At 38.6% G+C, this 24016-nt stretch overlaps 2 protein-coding genes across 6 annotated transcripts in view; one reads left to right on the plus strand and one right to left on the minus strand.

The window, feature by feature from the left end:
• The window catches only part of igf2bp3 (insulin-like growth factor 2 mRNA binding protein 3), a 29079-nt gene extending 26276 nt beyond the window's left edge, over positions 1–2803 (plus strand). Inside the window, exons 14-16 of one of the 3 annotated variants that reach the window (XM_037535236.1) lie at positions 703–834; positions 2184–2297; positions 2378–2803. In XM_037535236.1, coding sequence (XP_037391133.1) covers positions 703–834; positions 2184–2297; positions 2378–2476 — 345 coding nt within the window. In that variant the 3' untranslated portion in view covers positions 2477–2803. The remainder of the gene's footprint in view (positions 1–702; positions 835–2183; positions 2298–2377) is intronic. The other 2 variants (XM_017693874.2, XM_017693875.2) reach the window with 2 other exon arrangements.
• Positions 2804–5100: 2297 nt separating this feature from the next.
• gpnmb (glycoprotein (transmembrane) nmb) lies at positions 5101–22377 on the minus strand. Of its 3 annotated transcripts, none has more exons than XM_037535204.1 (12): positions 22196–22377; positions 12981–13112; positions 12750–12893; positions 10800–10973; positions 10536–10697; positions 9762–10082; positions 9574–9633; positions 9241–9477; positions 7554–7659; positions 7235–7455; positions 6894–6987; positions 5101–6741 (listed from the first exon to the last, which is right to left on the minus strand). In XM_037535204.1, exons 1-12 carry the CDS (start codon positions 22302–22304, stop codon positions 6591–6593), a joined length of 1911 nt encoding a protein of 636 aa, XP_037391101.1. In that variant the 5' UTR covers positions 22305–22377; the 3' UTR covers positions 5101–6590. The 3 variants fall into 3 exon arrangements, with proteins under 3 accessions (XP_037391101.1, XP_037391100.1, XP_017549365.1); XM_037535203.1 differs by having other exon boundaries at positions 12735–12893; XM_017693876.2 differs by lacking the exon at positions 22196–22377 and adding an exon at positions 13327–13480 and having other exon boundaries at positions 12735–12893.
• Between the last annotated feature and the right edge of the window lie 1639 nt (positions 22378–24016).

Below are 24016 nucleotides of genomic sequence, written 5' to 3' on the forward strand. Positions count from 1 at the left end.
TAACAAAAGTGAGCAGACACAAACAGCATGAACTGGAGGTTTATTTATAACATTACTAGTTGATTTTGCTGAAGGAGATCTGCCCTCAAGTTTTAAAATGACAGCCACAGAAAGTGGGATCATTAAGATGCCTGGCACAAGCTGCATTCCTAGACTGCAGCTAAGAAAGATGGGTCTTATGTAGCACTGTCATATGAATTGTGGTCTGCATTCCTGCTGAACTCCAGTGAGATCCAATGCAATCCAAAGCAATGTCTTGTGGCTCAAGGCTAGCTTTTTGTGTTGTGTGGGAGCGGGTGGTGGGCTCATTGTGGGTGGGTGCGGGACAGAATGTACATGTAGAGAAATTCCGCAAATTATTGAATAGCCCAGGTAAAATGACAATCACTTAATAATGAACATGTATGAAATGAAGTGGTCTACCAAGGCTACTTTGTCATGACATCAGAAAGGAGTTGGTGCAAAAAATTTGATTGTGAAAATACTGTTCATGTGAATGTTGATAAGCTGACAAGAAAAACTTTGATGTTAAGGATGTAATATGGCAGGAAAAACATTTTTATTTTTTTAAATGCTGTCTTGCAAAGTAAAGACTGTTCAAGTGTCCTTAAGAGGTAGTTATATGGTATTAGGAGGACCACCTTATGCTTAAGTTATAATAAAAAGCCCTATTTTAACATCTTTTCCTTCTCCCACTCTTAGGCTCAGGGACGTATCTTTGGAAAACTGAAGGAAGAGAATTTCTTTGGGCCAAAGGAAGAGGTCAAACTAGAAGCTCACATCAAAGTGCCATCGTTTGCTGCCGGCAGGGTTATTGGCAAGGGAGGCAAAACGGTAAAGTTTGACTTATCGCCACAGACCCTAATCTGTGACAAACAAAAAAGGGAATTCCACTGAATACCAAATGTTTCATGTGTCTCATACATGCCTTCTATGTTTTAATGCTCAATCCTGCTGCATTATGTGGAGACAACTACAGCAGTTGTGGCTATAGGAAATGGAGAGGGTTGGTTCAGATCTTTTCTTTAGTTGTTTGCTTTAACCAGTATGGGTGTACATTGTTGTTGGCTTTCTGAATAGGACTGAGCATAAAACTTACAGAAACTGACCACTTGGATATGCCGACCAAGTTTTGATCATGGTGGTATGTTTGGTGTGGTATGCAAATAGAAGGTGACATCTTTTGTGTGCCTGTCTGTGTGGGTGCACAGAACTCAGATCTTTTTGATCTTCTGGATAAAAAGTCGCACATGCTTTTGAATTCCTCTACCTGTTTTGTCGTTGTTTAGTGGGGAGCCATAGCTGACATTTCATATTGACAATCTAAACACCCAGCAGTGCTGCTATCTCTATTACAATTTTTCATTTTATATATGCAGTATTTAATTATGTATTATCAGATGCTTGAGTTTATAAAGTTGAGACTGAAAATAAACAAGCATCGTGAAAGAAAGTGGAGTGTGATCAGTGCATTTTACAACAAGTAACTACAGCATTGTGTCTGCATTGTAAAAAGTGAGGTTATGGCATTGCCATGGACCTGTCTCTAAACTGGCAGGGTGATTTTTGTGGGCTTGGATTAAGTTCAGTGCCCTTTTGAGATTTTGAAGATTAAATGTTCCACTTCAAAACGAGAATGCATTTAATTTTATTTATCATTACCCTCAGATGCTTTTTAAATTTGTTGGTTCCTCAGGAGTATTACATTCTAAACTTACTGTGATGTCTTACTAAACTTTAAAATGTCAAATTTTACTTTAGTGGGTTGCAGGCAATCATAGCCAAGCTACTAAGCCCTTTAAACAGCCTACTGCAATGCTTGGGGTGTTGGTAACATAAATTTTGATGGGGTTTTTCTTCATTATTTAGCTTATTGAATGGACTGTGTACAGAACTGAAATTGACCCCAGACGTGTTTACCAAATGAGGTGTTCTTCACTCAGTCATGATATTAATCAGCTGCTTCTGGGCTTAAAGGAACTGCCCATGATAATCACTTTTCCGATTATCAACTGATTTTTCATATTAACAGTTTAATTAGCTGAAGCCAATAAATGCACAGAGGAGAGACAGAGAATACTGTTTAACAGACCTACAAATGTTTCACAAGAAAACGGTGATATGGTACTATAATAAAGTCCCACTGCTTACCGTAATTAGTCAATTTGAACTTTTCTGTCTAGGTGAATGAACTGCAGAATCTGACCAGTGCAGAGGTGGTTGTCCCACGGGATCAAACACCTGACGAAAATGACCAAGTGGTAGTAAAGATTACTGGCCACTTCTATGCAAGCCAGGTAACGTAGCAGCAGATGGGCTGATTCAGTTGCAGTATCCAAGATGTTTTAACATGCAGATCTCTCCATCTGTTTTATAGATGGCTCAGCGAAAGATTCAGGAGATTCTTTCTCAGGTGAGGCGGCAGCAGCAGCCCAAGGCCTCACCCACAGGCCCACCTATGGCCCGGAGGAAATAGAGCCACCATGTCTTCACTGAGACGATCGGGATATGGGACATGACCATCTCAGGGGTCATGGGTTGTGCCCGAACACCCCACCTATATGACACCCCCCCCACCTTCCGCCGTTTCTGTGAGAATGTATTCTCAATCGCACATTTGTCTTTCTTTTGTTCTAAACATGAGGAGAAATCACGGCTATGAAAAATAGTCTCCCCTTCACTGCCCTAGTGTGGTAACTGCACAATACTACATTGTTGTTTTTTCATTCTGTATTTTTTTTATTATTATTATTTTTTATTTTGCTTAATTGGGTTTTTTTTTTTCTTTTCCATGTAAAAGTATAAAGGCATTGCTCTCCTAGCCTGGCTAGGGGTGGGCGGGGCTAGGGGTGGGGCCTAAGGGCTCTGGATTTGGGATGGGACTGAACATGGCAGGGTTGGAAGTTTTGTCCCAGTATTGATAGTGGCATTTTATAAATTCGGATGCATTTTATAAAGGAAATAAATTATATATATATATATATATATATATATATATATATATATATATATATATATATATATATATATATATATATATATATATAAAAAAATGTGTATAATATATAAATAGATTATGAAAGAAGGCGGAGCAACACTGCCACTTATGACTGAGGGAAGTGTTGATTGGTGTTGGCCAGGAAACCAAGTTAATATGCATTTTACTGATCTACCTCAGGCTAGAGTACCTCAGAAAAAGATGATTATATATATATATAAAAAAAGTTCCTTTCTTTTTTTTTATTTTGCTTTGTGGTATTTTGTATACTTTATAAAGCTAATAGTTCTTGAACATTTTTATTTTTTTAAGAAAATTTGGTCTGTTGCTAACGTGCGAATCCCTAACCCCCACTTTCGTTATGCTGCAGACAATGAATAACTGTACATAAGAATGTCTGCGGATCTGGGTATGAGTGGGGTTTAGGCATGTCGCTGTTGGCTTGCAGATGGGAGTATCAAAAGAAAAGCGCCTCAGTGTTGCCGAGGAGCCACCATCCACTGAAAACATCAAAAAGTAAGATATAGATGCCGAATAATGCCAACAGTACATACTGCAGCAATGCCGTTTAGTTTAGCAAATACTATTAACATTTTGGCTGGTACATTTCTTGCGTACGTTTCGTTAGCGTTCAAGGAGTGACTGAGGCTAGCATTAGAGGTCAGGGATAACCATTTATGTCCTGCTGTAAACTCTCTGGTGCTCCTTCATCCTCCTCAACGACCTTACTTGTTTAACAGATTAACAGTCCAGCCCTTTGTGGTGCGTATGAGTTGTGGGTTATTCTCCCCCTCACTCTCTTCTTTCCCAGGATGATGCACTTAGGAGCACTAAGTCTTGGGAGGCTTATATATTTCTTTTTTTTTTCGATAATTTCTTGTAGTGTGGGCTGGGCTCCATCACGCCAGGCTTTTACACACTGCTAATATCAGTGTTGAGTGTCAGTCACTGCATGGTGAGGGTTGGGGAGTCACACTGTTCAAATGCTATTGAGTTTTTGCTACACATTACAATATTAATGGATGCGTCTGTATAACCAGCAGTTATGTAGAAATGGACGTGAAGTTTTTTTTTTTTTTCATCATTCAAAATGACAAAAGCAAAAAAAATAACTAAAAAATAGATTATGAACATTTTCACGAGATAGAGATGTTAAACTAATGAGACAATATTCCTTTTGTTTTCATGCCGAATGTAAATATAATTTGATTGTGGTAAGAGTGTATTCATGCTTCCACACTAGTAAGAACGTCTACCTCAGCTGAGTCAAGGGTGGGTGGTGGTAAAGCTTACGTCTCCATCCACACCTCAAGCGCGCAGCGATACCTCAAGTCCCTCGCGAGCACTTGTCTTCTGCATTGGGTCTGTGCATCGCGCCTTGCGCTGACAGGAGGGGCACAAGTGATTATTTTTGTTTTCCTTCCCCCCTACACCATGTTTGATCTACCTCTTAGACATGTATTTGAATTAGAGGCATATTACTATTTGTTAGAATCTAGGGTCACAGCGCTCAGCTCCTTTCCCTACAGAAAAAATAAGAGATAAATAAATAAAAAAAATCATGTATGCTTAGATTTGAAAACTGAGTGATTTAAAGTATTTCATTTTGCCTGCATTGTGTTTCTCTGATAACTGACTTAAACCTCAACTTGTTGCTTTTTTTCTGCTTCTTGGTTTTGGTGGTGTGGCTTCAGTGTATTGGGCTTTACTTCATGCTTAGGTATTATATCAAGACATTTGGGATCTGATTCATAATGGAGTTTTTTTTTTCCCCTCCCTCTTTTAAGATGGGCCTGCCTTCTTTCTGATTTTTGAGTCAATTTTTCTCCCCATTGCTTGTCTTAAAGGATGCTACTTTTTTTTTCCCCTTCTCCACCCCCACCCCCCCCCCCCCTTTGACTGAGATCTGATTCGATTTCTTGGCTGTGTTGTGTGGTGAGTCGTGTTTCAGTGGGAACGTGATGTGGAGTTTCAGGAAAGTGGTCCGGTTTCAGCATGATGAGCAACAAACCCTCCGACCGTGCTTGTGCGCCCTCACACACCTCCACTTGTCAAATGCCTCTGAAAAATGAATTAAAAAAAGTCAACTTGGCTCCTAGCAGTTGGTGTTTGTGGCTCTTCATTTATTGATGTGAGTTTCATATACAGTTTTAGGCACCTGAGAAAATTCCAAAGCTTGTCATTTGCTCAGAAAAACACAGAGATTAGAATTAATAACATCAATACATTTAAGTAGTGAGTATTTTGTTTGTCAGTGTGACTGATGAGAAATCTGGAACCAGACCTCTTCAGACTAGCTCATGTCTGCTTTTTTTGCGGAAATCAAAAATCTTGTTACTTTTTACTGTTCAGTTGTATTTGTTTGCTTTTTTTTACAAGCAAAAACTTATTGCCAAGATAAATGGCTTGAAATAATGTGCTATGGTGCCTAAAACATTTGCATAATACTGTACTCATTTCAATTTGATATAGTAAACGCCCATATGATGTAGATGTTCACTGTGGTTAGCTTGTGTAGCATGTGTATTATTATTTTGTTATTATTTGCATCATTGTAACTGCTCTTACATTGTGTTTCATGATGCAAACAGGCAGTCTGCCACTTGAGTATGCCAGTGATGCATTTTAGTGAGAAGGCAATATGGACTGAGGGCTCTCTGGTCACAGTCTTTGAGTACCCCTGCAGTTCAGTTGTATTATTGCATAGCTCAGCTCTCAAACAAAGAGTTCAAGGTCTGTTAAAGTAAAGAAAACTTGATTCCCATGCAATAGTAGGACTTGAAGTCTGTGTCTGTATAAACGGTTAGTTTATCATGCTAAAGTATAAGTTGTAAGGTGCTTCAAACAGTGAAAGTGATATTTTATTCCTGACGTTTCTTCATCTCAGTTGCTAGTTTTATATCTGGTCAACTGGCTCAACTTTGGTCTAATGAAGGGAAATGATAAAGGGATTCATTTCTTCCACAGGATTTAACAGAATAGCAAACACATGTTTTGATGTTTATTAGAGTTATTTCTCCAGTAGTATTAATGTTAGTCACATTTATGTTGGGCTGATTATTGGGGGGAGGGGATCACATTTCTGAAGCTTTGGGAAATAAGTTTTTGCTTAAATATGAACATGCATCAAACTTTCAATTGAGTAGTTATTTTTAGTGCACGCTTAATTCTCAGATAAAACATTGATAAATGGAAAAAATCTGAAGATAACTAGTTAGAAAAATAATTAATCTTAGATTATCCAGCCCTTCAAAATGCACCACAAATGATCCATCATAAAAAAAAATCTCATGATGTACTTCTCAAGTCCTTCCCTGTTTCAAACTGACATCCATATAGAAGTTTACAAGTATTAATGCTGTAGTTTTAGCTAGGCTGAAACAGATAGCAGACTAATCCTGTGCTATATTGAACAGATTTATCTAATATTTAGTCAAGTTTCTGTGTGTTTACTAGGTAGAGATAGCTGAGGTGCTTTTTTTTTTTTTTTTTTTTTTTTTTTTTTTTTTTTTTTTTTCTTCCCCACTGAAAGCAGAAAACAGATAGATATACTCAAGTATCCACACAGTGCATTTCTGACATTGTAGTGCGCTCACAAGCGCCTGTCTGTCAACAGGCAGCTTCTCTCTTCGTTGGCGGGGAACAGTGCTGCCCTCAGTTTGCTCAGGGGACTACTGACTGCATTGCCTCCCTCAGCATCCTCCAGAATGGATCGCCTCACTGGGCGATATACCTTGTAACGCCTGTGACAAAATTAAAGGGAAAAAAGTGATATCAGATAACTGAATAGACTTCAATGGCTTACCTGCTCATAAACATGAAAAACTTGAATATTAAACAAAACCTGAGCACTGTTCAAGGCTTTAGAGTGTTGGATCTACATATTTGCCCTTACTTGTACACCATGAAGGCGATGAAGGCAAAGATGGCCACTAGCACAGCAGTGGAGGACAACACCACCTCAGCCACACGAGGAGACTTCGTCACACCTACAGGAGAAAAAGGTTATGATTGCAGGTTTACCAGCAAACATAAGCTTGAATTTCCTTGTTCTCATTAGCTTATTCACTAGCCGAGAGCATTCAGTGACAGGTTGATACTTTAACCAAAACCAAGTTCCATGTGGTTTTTTTATTTAATCTGTAAATAAGAGCAGGTTGCTATTTTGGTTTCAGTTGATGGTGATCTTTTGATCAGAGTGGACTTGCATAAAACTCAACAAATCCCATTACATACCTTTGTCAGGGCTGTTGCCGATGGTTACGGTGGTGGTAGCAAGTGCCAAGCCCCCAGGCACCCCTAAAGTGATGTTGACACAGTAGGTGCCTGGCTCTTGGAATGTGCGCTTCAGGCTGACCTGACAACCTTCAGCAGATGGGTGCACATCATCACACATGATGCTCATCACATGGCGGCAAGTAGAGTCAGCAACAGTGGTGCAAGCTGAAGTAGGGACACTGGACCAGGTAGATAAGGGCATGTTACTCCGGTTAAATGTTAAAAATATTATTAAATGTGAGTAATATGTGTGGTTGCACGTGTGTGCAATGCTTACCTGCCTGAACATGTCACTAAAAAGTTCACAGTGGTGTTAGTGACCTTGGCAGCAGACACTTCCACAATTCGATTTGATGGCAAGTTGCGCAGAGAAGGATGAGGTTCTGGCACAACAAACAACAAAATACTGAGGTGAGATTTCTTTGGAATCACAAAAAGAAAGATGAAAGAGATGGTCACAGACTTCATGAGGAACCATGATTACTTTCCACTGCACACCAAGAAGAATCCTGTTGAGAGTCCCAAGCTCCTTGGTATGCACATCACCAATTACCTCCCTTGGACCCTCAACACCAACCACCTAACTGAGAAAGTTCAGCAGTGACTTCACTTTTTGCAGAGGACAAAGAGAGCAAATCGGCCCCCCTTTACATCCTCACTACATTCTACAGGACAACAGAACGTCCTGACAAGCTATATGGGAACTGCACCGTCTCAAATCAAAAGACTGTACAGTAAATTGTGAGAACCGCTCAACACCTACTACATGCGCTGCATTGGTAAGGCCAGAAGTATTGTGGACGACCCCTCCCGCCAATCTCATGGACTCTTCACCCTTCTGCCATATAGCAGACCACAACCTCTAGACTCTGCAACAGTTTCTACCCTGAGGCAAACAGACTACTGAACGCACTGATGCAGATTGATTAAGTACCCCTTGACCATCACTGCATACCTGCACTAAAAAATTCTTTAAATTGTAATCTCTGAATGCTGCAATGGGACCCCGACTCAACTGTTTTGCTGTCCTGTCTAGTTGCATCATTTGTATTTTTCATGTTAATTTTTATTCTGTTCATTTATTGTCTTGTGTATTTACTGTATATCCAGTTTCACTCTGTTGTGTATCTGCAACTTGTGTAGTTTGGTGTAATGTGCTGCTCTTGTGTGTTGCACCATGGGGCATACACACATTTCCTAAACTGCTTATCCTTCTGGGTGCTGGAGCCTATCCTAGCAGTCATTGGGCGAAAGGCAGGATACACCTGAGCAGGTCACCAGTCGCAGGACCATGGGGCATGAAGAACAAAATTTCATTCGAGTTATATTGAGGATAACAATGATGACCACTTGAATTTCTGTTTCATAGGTGTGAGCATTCCCTAACAAATCTTGAATGAAATGAATTTGTAACGTTTAAACAGAAACTACAGTAAACTATTGTGCAATACAGCAAGTATTGTAAAGGTCAGAGACTATACCTTTATTTATTTGATTTCCAGTGGCCATTATGAATGTTATTCATTTTTTAGGAGATAATTCTGATGAAACACAAGATAATCAAAGAAAAACAGGTAAAAACAGGAGTTTCCAAAACTTCAAAAAAAGGAAAATGGGACTCCTAATAACTGTGCAAGACCTTGTAGACCACCAAATCTGTCTCCATCAGATAAACAGAACTAAAAGCTTTCATCTTTGAGTGACAGAAGAAAATTAAACTCCGCTCTTGTTACAGATCCTAAAAAAAATCCACAGGTGTTTCTTTCACTCCAAGTCTAAAAGGATTGTAGCTGTTAAGAAGCCATTACTGAGAAAAGCAAACAGAAAGAAAATTGCCTGATTTGTTTAACTGATGCTGAAAATCACTAAGAGCTGTTTGACTGGAAATTAAATAAATGAAGGGTGGTCTCTGACTTTTGCACAGAGCCGTATAAAAATTAATGTGTATTTAAACTATTACTTACCAATTATGTTGATCTCGTCTTCAAAGTTTCCGTACATGTAGCGGAAACACTCAGATTGCGTGAAGTGTGAATGCCGCAGCATGGGTGGGATTGTGGGCTCGGCACTGGTGGAGTTGATCACAGGATCAGTGCTAGTGTTCACCTCAGGATCAGTAGGGAATGGCTCAGTTGAGGGGATGTTGGTTGTCACTGGAAAATGCTGGGCAGTGGTGAGGTATGGAGTGGTTACAACTGGAGCTGAAAAGTGAAAGAACCAAGAAATTTAAGGTTATTTAACATCTTTTTTAGCTTTTTCATTGAAATAAATACACAGGCAGTCAGGCTGTGTCTCACCCTTGGTGGTCTGCAATTTGGCAGTGGTGGCATGAGTACGTGGTGGGGGCGTGGCCACTGCTGTCATGAGAAACAGGGCAACAGGTTAATGACTTACTTGAAAGTTTTGGATTGACTCAATATATAAAGCTGTTGATACTGTTAGTAATGTGGTTTTAACCTTGACTTTTGTTGTGTGTGTGTGTTACCTGTAGTATATGGCTGTGTGAAATGCATGGGCGTTGGAGTGGGTGGAGGACATGGGGTGCGGAACGCTGCCTCTACTAGCAGCTTCACTGTGACGTTGCCGAGTGTACTGTAGGCATGGGTTGCCACGTTGCTATGGGTGACCAACTGGTTGCCATCGCGGAAGTCCCATATAAAATCAACTGAATCCGCAGTCTTCAGGTAGTTGCTTGGGTCATGAATCTGTACGTTAAAGATGATGTCTAACCCCTTAAAAAAGCCATTCTTCTCTGTGATGTTCACCGCTTCCTTCTGTGAAATATTCACAGCCAGAGGGATCTTATCTGTGTGAAGAAAGAGAGAGAGAGCACACAGCTGAGTTTTAAGGCTCACATTCAGTTTTGCATCCCAGGTTTACAATTTTCAAGAAAGTTTCTCTGGTTAACAGTTTCTCATGCATGATGTCAACACTGTGTTTCAAATGAGAGAATCAGCATAGCCTGCTCACGGGGAATGCTGAATCGTAAGTACTGAACATGTGTAATATCAGATCTATACAGAATGGGCCACGAATGGACCGTGAGTAGATCAGAAGGGTAAAGATAGGTTTCAGCATACTCCACAGCACAGGATCATCTGGACAGATAATTGTTTAAAACCTGAAATCACCACACCGAGGAGTTAATCGGTCTCAAAATTGTCCTGATTGTCCTGTGGCGTGGGCCAGGCATTAGTCACGTTCATGTGTTTCTAATCTTGCTATGAGTATGTGCACAGGCGTGTTTTGAGCAACTTACTTGTGACAAAGAACACAGTGTTATCAGTGGAGAGGGGGCTGTACTTCCTGCGCTCGCGCTTACGGTACACCATGACCTCCATGACACCAGCTCCAAATGTCCAGTTAGTGGAATTGAGCGTCAAACTGGAAGAAGAGCCATCACACGTCTCAAAATATTGACCTGAGAGATGGAAATAAAGAACGAATATTAGGTGAGAAGGTGGAACATGCATGCACAAAAAAATCAATTATATGAACACCAGGCCACCGCCTGAGGTCTTACCCATAGTATGCCACACATAGACGTAGCCCCTTCGCCTCCAGTCATTGTGTTGTGGAAATGGCTTTCCATCAGGGAACACGTTACAACGCTTCGGATCCACACACTTTCCAAAGCCATAATCATCCAACCAGGAAGTCCAATTGAAGACATATCCAGACTGCACCTGCCCATTGGCTGACCCCATAAGAGAAGCATGTCCTTATGTTCATGAGGGCTATTAGTTCAATATTTGGATTTTATTGTCATATGTCCAGTAAAACAGTATGCTGCACAATGTAATTCATGGTCTGCATTCCTTCCAGACACCATCAAACACTATACAGATATTATATCGCTGTTGTCGGAAGAAAACCTCATATCTCAATTAGTTGGTAACTTTACAGGAAAAGGGAAAAAAAACATACTTTACTTTTACTGTAATCAGTGGAACCAGAATTTTTGCCAAGTAATTTTGGGTCATTTCTTTTGATCTATTCATCATGAAATTTCACACAATGTAAAGAGCAACAGTAATTTTCAAAATAAGTCAACGACTGAAAACCGATAAAAAACAGAGATACAAGATTTTCTTCCGTCAGCAGCGATAAATAGTTTTATAAATAAAGCAACATATAGTTGATACAAATAGAGGTAGGCTGTAGCAAACGTGTGCGTATACAAACAGTCTTAGGCATATTATGTCAATTTGAGTACTCATGTAAGTGGATTAGCTCAGTACAGACCTTTACAATTTAATGTCCTTAATGTCCTTTAATTTAATGTCCCACTGTAATCAGACTCTACTGTATAGAAGACTTATAATGTACATTTCCTATAGCAAATTTTAGTCGCAGTTAACTCAAGTACAGACAATAGTTTATGTTTAAAACCAAGGTGATAAAATCTATGTATGCAATGGATATTATTGTGTAGGCCATAATTAGTACGAAGTAAGTGTAACCAGACTAAAAACCTTGTCGATTACAAGTTTTAAAATACACACATTATCAACATTTTTAATATCTTCTTAAACTAGAATGAACTCAAATAAACTAAATAAACCAAGATATGGCTTGAATTAGCAACAGTATATATTTGGGTCTATATACAACCAGGAACACTCAAAAGAACCTTTTGCACGATTAAAGTGTTCTTTGCATCTGAAAGGGTTCTTCAGACGGAGAAAGTGCTGCAGATGGTTCTCTGTAGAACTGTTATGAAAAGGGTTTTTCTGTTGTTCCAGGATTGACTTCGTAACAACAGCAGAACACCTTCTCAAAAAGGTTCTACAGAACCGTTTACAGCACATACAAAGGAACCCTTTCACCATGCAAAGAACCCTTTAATCGCGCATGGGGTTCTGTAAATGTCCGTGGTTTTATACAGAACCATTTTCTTTACTAATGAACTCGTGAAGAAAGATCCTTTTAAAGAGTGTAGCGTAGCTTCACGGCGAACAGCTTTATTTGGTCGCCATTTATTCGTTAGCCTGTTCGACTGGCACTCGTCGGTTAAAGTCGACGACAGTTTAGCAGCGACGTTTTAACGAAAAAACGATTTAACGATGTACCGCGCTACAAAAACTATTTAGTTTAAGGCTTAATCGTCAAACACAAGCCACCACGCAGAGATACACCACCAGTCTCAGCTACCAGGAGGACACGGTGAAAAAGTTCACCAAGTAATTCATTCACCAGCACCACCACCACCCCCAGCAGCAGCAGCACCACCAGCAGCAGCACAGGTTCCCCTGCGGCTGCGTTCCGCCGTGTGGCGCGTCTAAACGCGACGGGTATCTGAGAACTGGGCTGAAACCGCGAAATCAAATTAAACCTTGAAGCCAGTTGTCTGGTCACGGTTCGAGCAGCCGGGACTTTATTTGTGTTCTTTCCGAGCTCCGTGCGGCGGCTGGTCGCCCTTTTTTCTGAGTTAAATCTTGGTGGGTGTGAGAAGCACCTGAAGCCTCCATACCGTCCTCGCAGTGCTCGTCGTAGACGAGGTTCCCGCTCAGATCTTCCTTCTGGCACGTGGGGAACTCGAGCCGGGCGCTGAAGGTGATGCACGAGCCGTTCATGGCGGGGCTGTCGCTCGTGAGGCGCACGTGAGGCGCTTTACCTGAGGAGGAGAAAAAACGGCGCGTGAGGCGGGGAAGGAAACTAGCGGGAGCGTCTGAAACATTTCTGAGGGGAACAGAAGTCTCACCGCGTCTGTGTGAGAGCTCGCGCGTGAACGGAGGATAGAGAGCTTCATCCCACGGGTTAGTGTCCGGATCCCAACCGGGAATCGGGAAGGGCAGGGGAGAGCTGTGCCTGTGGGGGAACATGTCCGCATATGCTGAGAGAGAGAGAGAGAGAGAGAGAGAGAGATTGATTTATTGATTGATTGATTGATTGATTGATTGATTGATTCGGTGTAGCTTCATGTACTTGCGTTAAATTTTGATAGATTTGTACAATCCTCATCCTTTCACTACTCAACAAGTGTGTCCGTGGAAAAGGACTCATTTCTGTTTTCATCATTTTCCCTCGTTTTCTGTTTGGGGCTCCACCTGAGCTGATGTTGTCGTGGGTTCTACATCTCACTTCCAGGCCTTTTATCGCTTTATTTTATACCATAACGATGCCGAAGAAAGACGGACAGAGCCTGAAGAGCTCAGCGGGTCGATGCTGGACGGACTGAGCTCCACTGCGGCTCAGGTTGTGGAGGAAAGTCAGTACTTGATTTGTGGCTCTGACACTTTTTCACCTCTGAAGGTCGTCTTTATTAATGCCTGCTGTTCCCCAGCGCGAGTCATTATTGCACCTGAACAGTAACTAGGCTTGGAGAAAACACGAAACCCAAGCTCTAAGTGTGTTTCCAGAATGAGAAGCCAAACAGGTTTATTAGCTTTATTAAATTTCTCCAGTTATTTTATCAACTAACGAATCTCACACGTGATTTAATAGTGTAGCCTAGTTTTGGTAAATTTGGTAAATCCGTTCTGATAAACACCTGATTTGCAGCTAAATTGGTGTACAGATTATTTATAATAGCGTTATAAATAGTCTTATATATTAAACAGAACGACGCTGTTGAGACAGGTCACAGCCCACTCAGAGGAAAAAATCAAATGCTGAAAACACGGTCACACAAGCGGAATGTGAAAAGGGTCAGTGATGAGAGGAACTTTTTCCGGAAATTTCCTTCACAAGACTCGTTTCGCGGAGATGCTCGCGCTTAACTCGCCTAATTGGGATCATGAGACTGAAGCCGCGTGTGCGCGCACGAAAAACATGACAGGATAAAACACATTAGCACACAGATATACAGAGCAGTACACATACATACACTATATACACAGATATACAGACCAGTACACATACACTATATACACAGATATACAGACCAGTACACATACATACACTATATACACAGATATACAGACCAGTACACATACATACACTATACACACAGATATACAGACCAGTACACATACATACACTATACACACAGATATACAGAGCAGTACACATACATACACTATATACACAGATATACAGACCAGTACACATACACTATATACACAGATATACAGACCAGTACACATACATACACTATACACACAGATATACAGACCAGTACACATACATACACTATACACACAGATATACAGAGCAGTACACATACATACACTATATACACAGATATACAGACCAGTACACATACATACACTATACACACAGATATACAGACCAGTACACATACATACACTATATACACAGATATACAGACCAGTACACATACATACACTATACACACAGATATACAGACCAGTACACATACACTATATACACAGATATACAGACCAGTACACATACATACACTATACACACAGATATACAGACCAGTACACATACATACACTATACACACAGATATACAGAGCAGTACACATACATACACTATATACACAGATATACAGACCAGTACACATACACTATATACACAGATATACAGACCAGTACACATACACTATACACACAGATATACAGACCAGTACACATACACTATACACACAGATATACAGACCAGTACACATACATACACTATACACACAGATATACAGAGCAGTACACATACACTATATACACAGATATACAGACCAGTACACATACACTATACACACAGATATACAGAGCAGTACACATACACTATATACACAGATATATACACCAGTACACATACATACACTATATACACAGATATACAGACCAGTACACATACACTATACACACAGATATACAGAGCAGTACACATACATACACTATATACACAGATATACAGACCAGTACACATACACTATACACACAGATATACAGAGCAGTACACATACATACACTATACACACAGATATACAGACCAGTACACATACACTATATACACAGATATACAGACCAGTACACATACACTATACACACAGATATACAGACCAGTACACATACATACACTATATACACAGATATACAGACCAGTACACATACACTATACACACAGATATACAGACCAGTACACATACATACACTATATACACAGATATACAGACGAGTACACATACATACACTATACACACAGATATACAGACCAGTACACATACACTATACACACAGATATACAGACCAGTACACATACACTATATACACAGATATACAGACCAGTACACATACATACACTATATACACAGATATACAGACCAGTACACATACACTATACACACAGATATACAGACCAGTACACATACACTATATACACAGATATACAGACCAGTACACATACATACACTATATACACAGATATACAGAGCAGTACACATACACTATATACACAGATATACAGAGCAGTACACATACATACACTATATACACAGATATACAGACCAGTACACATACATACACTATATACACAGATATACAGACCAGTACACATACACTATACAGACAGATATACAGACCAGTACACATACACTATATACACAGATATACAGACCAGTACACATACATACACTATATACACAGATATACAGACCAGTACACATACATACACTATATACACAGATATACAGACCAGTACACATACACTATATACACAGATATACAGAGCATTACACATACATACACTATATACACAGATATACAGACCAGGACACATACACTATACACACAGATATACAGACCAGTACACATACAGTACATACACTATATACACAGATATACAGACCAGTACACATACATACACTATACACACAGATATACAGAGCAGTACACATACATACACTATACACACAGATATACAGAGCAGTACACATACATACACTATATACACAGATATACAGACCAATACCGACACATACACTATATACACAGATATACAGACCAGTACACATACATACACTAAATACACAGATATACAGACCAGTACACATACATACACTATACACACAGATATACAGACCAGTACACATACATACACTATATACACAGATATACAGACCAGTACACATACATACACTATACACACAGATATACAGACCAGTACACATACATACACTATACACACAGATATACAGACCAGTACACATACATACACTATATACACAGATATACAGACCAGTACACATACATACACTATATACACAGATATACAGACCAGTACACATACATACACTATACACACAGATATACAAACCAATACAGACACATACACTATACACACAGATATACAGACCAGTACACATACATACACTATACACACAGATATACAGACCAGTACACATACATACACTATACACACAGATATACAGAGCAGTACACATACATACACTATATACACAGATATACAGACCAATACCGACACATACACTATATACACAGATATACAGACCAGTACACATACATACACTATATACACAGATATACAGACCAGTACACATACATACACTATACACACAGATATACAGACCAGTACACATACATACAGTATATACACAGATATACAGACCAGTACACATACATACACTATACACACAGATATACAGAGCAGTACACATACATACACTATACACACAGATATACAGACCAGTACACATACATACACTATATACACAGATATACAGACCAGTACACATACATACACTATATACACAGATATACAGACCAGTACACATACATACACTATACACACAGATATACAGACCAGTACACATACATACACTATATACACAGATATACAGACCAGTACACATACATACACTATATACACAGATATACAGACCAGTACACATACATACACTATATACACAGATATACAGACCAGTACACATACATACACTATACACACAGATATACAAACCAATACAGACACATACACTATACACACAGATATACAGACCAGTACACATACATACACTATACACACAGATATACAGACCAGTACACATACATACACTATACACACAGATATACAGACCAGTACACATACATACACTATACACACAGATATACAGACCAGTACACATACATACACTATATACACAGATATACAGACCAGTACACATACATACACTATATACACAGATATACAGACCAGTACACATACATACACTATACACACATATATACAAACCAATACAGACACATACACTATATACACAGATATACAGACTAATACACATACATACACTATATACACAGATATACAGACCAGTACAGATACATACACTATATACACAGATATACAGACCAGTACACATACATACACTATACACACAGATATACAAACCAATACAGACACATACACTATACACACAGATATACAGACCAGTACACATACATACACTATACACACAGATATACAGACCAGTACACATACATACACTATACACACAGATATACAGACCAATACCGACACATACACTATATACACAGATATACAGACCAGTACACATACATACACTATATACACAGATATACAGACCAGTACACATACATACACTATACACACAGATATACAGACCAGTACACATACATACACTATATACACAGATATACAGACCAGTACACATACATACACTATACACACAGATATACAGAGCAGTACACATACATACACTATACACACAGATATACAGACCAGTACACATACATACACTATATATACAGATATACAGACCAGTACACATACACTATACAGACAGATATACAGACCAGTACACATACACTATATACACAGATATACAGACCAGTACACATACATACACTATATACACAGATATACAGACCAGTACACATACATACACTATATACACAGATATACAGACCAGTACACATACACTATATACACAGATATACAGAGCATTACACATACATACACTATATACACAGATATACAGACCAGTACACATACACTATACACACAGATATACAGACCAGTACACATACAGTACATACACTATATACACAGATATACAGACCAGTACACATACATACACTATACACACAGATATACAGAGCAGTACACATACATACACTATACACACAGATATACAGAGCAGTACACATACATACACTATATACACAGATATACAGACCAATACCGACACATACACTATATACACAGATATACAGACCAGTACACATACATACACTAAATACACAGATATACAGACCAGTACACATACATACACTATACACACAGATATACAGACCAGTACACATACATACACTATATACACAGATATACAGACCAGTACACATACATACACTATACACACAGATATACAGACCAGTACACATACATACACTATACACACAGATATACAGACCAGTACACATACATACACTATATACACAGATATACAGACCAGTACACATACATACACTATATACACAGATATACAGACCAGTACACATACATACACTATATACACAGATATACAGACCAGTACACATACATACACTATACACACAGATATACAAACCAATACAGACACATACACTATACACACAGATATACAGACCAGTACACATACATACACTATACACACAGATATACAGACCAGTACACATACATACACTATACACACAGATATACAGAGCAGTACACATACATACACTATATACACAGATATACAGACCAATACCGACACATACACTATATACACAGATATACAGACCAGTACACATACATACACTATATACACAGATATACAGACCAGTACACATACATACACTATACACACAGATATACAGACCAGTACACATACATACAGTATATACACAGATATACAGACCAGTACACATACATACACTATACACACAGATATACAGAGCAGTACACATACATACACTATACACACAGATATACAGACCAGTACACATACATACACTATATACACAGATATACAGACCAGTACACATACATACACTATATACACAGATATACAGACCAGTACACATACATACACTATACACACAGATATACAGACCAGTACACATACATACACTATATACACAGATATACAGACCAGTACACATACATACACTATACACACAGATATACAAACCAATACAGACACATACACTATACACACAGATATACAGACCAGTACACATACATACACTATACACACAGATATACAGACCAGTACACATACACTATACACACAGATATACAGACCAGTACACATACATACACTATACACACAGATATACAGACCAGTACACATACATACACTATATACACAGATATACAGACCAGTACACATACATACACTATATACACAGATATACAGACCAGTACACATACATACACTATACACACATATATACAAACCAATACAGACACATACACTATATACACAGATATACAGACTAATACACATACATACACTATATACACAGATATACAGACCAGTACAGATACATACACTATATACACAGATATACAGACCAGTACACATACATACACTATACACACAGATATACAAACCAATACAGACACATACACTATACACACAGATATACAGACCAGTACACATACATACACTATACACACAGATATACAGACCAGTACACATACATACACTATACACACAGATATACAGACCAATACCGACACATACACTATATACACAGATATACAGACCAGTACACATACATACACTATATACACAGATATACAGACCAGTACACATACATACACTATACACACAGATATACAGACCAGTACACATACATACACTATATACACAGATATACAGACCAGTACACATACATACACTATACACACAGATATACAGAGCAGTACACATACATACACTATACACACAGATATACAGACCAGTACACATACATACACTATATACACAGATATACAGACCAGTACACATACATACACTATATACACAGATATACAGACCAGTACACATACATACACTATACACACAGATATACAGACCAGTACACATACATACACTATATACACAGATATACAGACCAGTACACATACATACACTATATACACAGATATACAGACCAGTACACATACATACACTATACACACAGATATACAAACCAATACAGACACATACACTATACACACAGATATACAGACCAGTACACATACAGTATACACACAGATATACAGACCAGTACACATACATACACTATACACACAGATATACAGACCAGTACACATACATACACTATATACACAGATATACAGACCAGTACACATACATACACTATATACACAGATATACAGACCAGTACACATACATACACTATACACACATATATACAAACCAATACAGACACATACACTATATACACAGATATACAGACTAATACACATACATACACTATATACACAGATATACAGACCAGTACACATACATACACTATACACACAGATATACAGACCAGTACACATATATACACTATATACACAGATATACAGACCAGTACACATACATACACTATATACACAGATATACAGACCAATACCGACACATACACTATACACACAGATATACAGACCAGTACACATACATATACTATACACACAGATATACAGAGCAGTACACATACATACACTATACACACAGATATACAGAGCAGTACACATACATACACTATACACACAGATATACAGACCAATACCGACACATACACTATATACACAGATATACAGACCAGTACACATACCTACACTATACACACAGATATACAGAGCAGTACACATACATACACTATACACACAGATATACAGAGCAGTACCTATACATACACTATATACACAGATATACAGACCAATACACATACATACACTATATACACAGATATACAGACCAATACACATACATACACTATACACACAGATATACAGACCAATACACATACATACACTATATACACAGATATACACACCAATACAGACACATACACTATACACACAGAGATACAGATCAATGCACATACACTATATACACAGGTTTACACACCATTACCCATACATTGTTAGAAATAAAGGTATTATGCAGGTACATGATTCGTTCATCAGGGTACAAACAATGTAAGTGTACCCTCAAAGGTGCAACAGCAGTTTTAAGGTCCAACTGTGTACCTTAAATAAGTTTTCCTAGTGGAAAAGTATGTATTTGTATCTTTTATAAACTAATGTTTTAAAACAGAGCAATAATATACAAAGCCTGGAGATGAGACAAGGTGTGTGGAGTCAGTACAATTTAGAAAATATAATTTCAGTGGATTCTGGTACAATTATGTTCCCTGACTAAAGGTACGGAGATGTACTCCTGAGGGTACCACCACAGTGACAAGAGGGGTACTGCCCCAATGACAGTGTCGTACCTTTTTTTCTGAGTGTACATACACTATATACACAGATATACAGAGCAATTCACATACATACACTATATACACAGATATACAGAGCAATTCACATACATACACTATATACACAGATATACAGAGCAATTCACATACATACACTATATACACAGATATACAAACCAATACAGACACATACACTATACACACAGATATACAAACCAATACAGACACATACACTATACACACAGATATACAGACCCATACACATACATACACTATACACACAGGTATGCACACTTTAATATACGTCTATGTACTTTAATAGACAGCTATACACACCAGTGCCTAGATAAACACTTTAATGTAGAGATATACACTTTAACATACAGGTATGAAGTTTAATACCACAGAAACATGGCATTTTAATACAGTCTAACTCAAAGCCCCATTTTCCTCTTCAAAAAATGTGTTTGGCTATAATCAAGTCTAACTTGACAGTGGTATTTAAAACGCTGAGTTATTAAATTGGTCTTACTTTTCTTGCAGTCAGTCCTGGCCGCTAAGAATGCGCAGACCAGCATCAAGATCATCTCCAGGCGCGCCATTCCGACCACAGGGAGGCTTCGAATGTGAAATGCGTTCATGTGTTTCCACTCCGGGCCCCTTGCCTTGCGCCCTTTGAGCGGAGCTCCAGCCTCTCCACAGGTTTGCGCTCTCTCTCTCTCTCTCTCTCTCTCTCTCTTTCTCTTTCTATCTATCTATCTATTTATCCCTAATTTAATATCGCGCGGGGTCATGTGACGTTTAGTAACGAGACGCGTCTCTTCGCTCATTAGTGATGGGGCGCGCGCACAGCTCCTGACTCACCCCTTTCCCTCTCTGGCATGTTTATCTCGGACTTTTAACGACTGTAGTCTGTCTGCAGCTCTCTTAAGTCTTTCAGTCTCCTCTGACCGAAGTGTTCTGATAAAAATCCTGAACGTCACCTCACACCTTATCACGGCAAAAATCCCTCTGTATGTCTGTGTTCGTTTGAAAAATAAAAAACTCTTCAACAGCCAGAGGCTTCAGAACAACTGGCTTCTGTATCTGTTTTAAAGGGGATTCTATTGATTTTACAGTCATCCTGCATAATACAATCATAAAGACGTGAGCAAAAGTCGTTCAGAGTGGTTTGATGCGAAGGGCCCGTCTCCAGAAAGAGTCAAAATTGTTCATTGTGGTGGTGATAGGAACCAGACGTCTGAAGAGTGCTGAATGCTTCATCACAGAAAGTTATCACATGCACTGTTTACGAATACATTGTCTGATACTTGAGACATTGTTTTAGTTCTGAGATAACATTTGACATAAAATGTATGTTTAAACCCATTCATTATGGAGAGGTAAGATGGAACAGTACCACTTTTCCAGCATTACCAATATCACACACTGAAATACAGACGACACGTGAAGAAACCAGTAAGTTTCTCTACAAATGAACTATTTCACATCAAACCAGTCTGAATGACTTTGCTTGCATTTAAATGACAACTGCAATACAGTCTCCAAAACACATCTTTAAACCAATAAGCGGTACTATGAACAGGCTACTATGGGCTTTTCATTGTGGTGGTAAAAACCTCACCCACATAGCATCACACAGTCTAAGGCAATAAAAATAAAAGAAAGTGAATTGGTTTGAGATACCGCCACTTAGAGCATATCTGAAAAGTAAAAGAGAAAAGTAAAGTTAATCGCTTATATTAATTTCTTTAATGGTCATTATAGCCCAATGTTGTATAGTAATAGTAAAGTAAAGTAATAGAGATGGGCAGATTGATACTCAGTACTTGCCAAATGTCCTTTTGAGAATAGATCTTTGCATGAAATATGAGTACCAGGTGTTTTCATACAGCAGCAATCTGATATCTACATTTTTATGACATTGAATACAGTATTTTCCCTCTTGGATAAAAGCACTGGAGGCCAGTGTGAATAGGCTTGCTAAATGTGAATATGAAAACAACTGTGTGTTAATTTGTCCAGTCAAATTTTAATCCAGCCTATAAATAATCACAACTTTGACTCAGAGCAGAATGAGGAACAGGGTTTTGTAGAGTCATTGCTCGTGGCAGACTCGAGTCGGGCAAGAGGAGCCATTGCGTATCATGAGATGGACAAACTTATCCAACCTGTGATTTGGTGCGGGGAGCAGTTCCTCATGTAGGGTTAAAATATGGGTCATAGTTTGCTTAGAAAGAGCATCAACCAGTTTCATGTACTAAAGTTTTAATGTGAAAGGAATCTACTTTTTACTCGGTTTTATTTTATTCACAGTAAGTCTGTAATGTCCTTTTTCTTCTTTTGTTTCTTT

Source organism: Pygocentrus nattereri, chromosome 27 (genome assembly GCF_015220715.1).
Source record: "Pygocentrus nattereri isolate fPygNat1 chromosome 27, fPygNat1.pri, whole genome shotgun sequence".
In the NCBI taxonomy this organism is placed as follows: Eukaryota; Metazoa; Chordata; class Actinopteri; order Characiformes; family Serrasalmidae; genus Pygocentrus; species Pygocentrus nattereri.

Coding starts and splice junctions, on each gene's coding strand:
- gpnmb (XM_037535203.1), bottom strand. CDS start 22,304: ATGAACGCATTTCACATTCGAAGCCTCCCTGTGGTCGGAATGGCGCGC. Junction 7,660..9,240: donor AGACGAGATCAACATAATTG/GTAAGTAATAGT, acceptor TTGTTGTGCCAG/AACCTCATCCTTCTCTGCGC. Junction 6,742..6,893: donor ATCGCCTTCATGGTGTACAA/GTAAGGGCAAAT, acceptor ATTTTGTCACAG/GCGTTACAAGGTATATCGCC.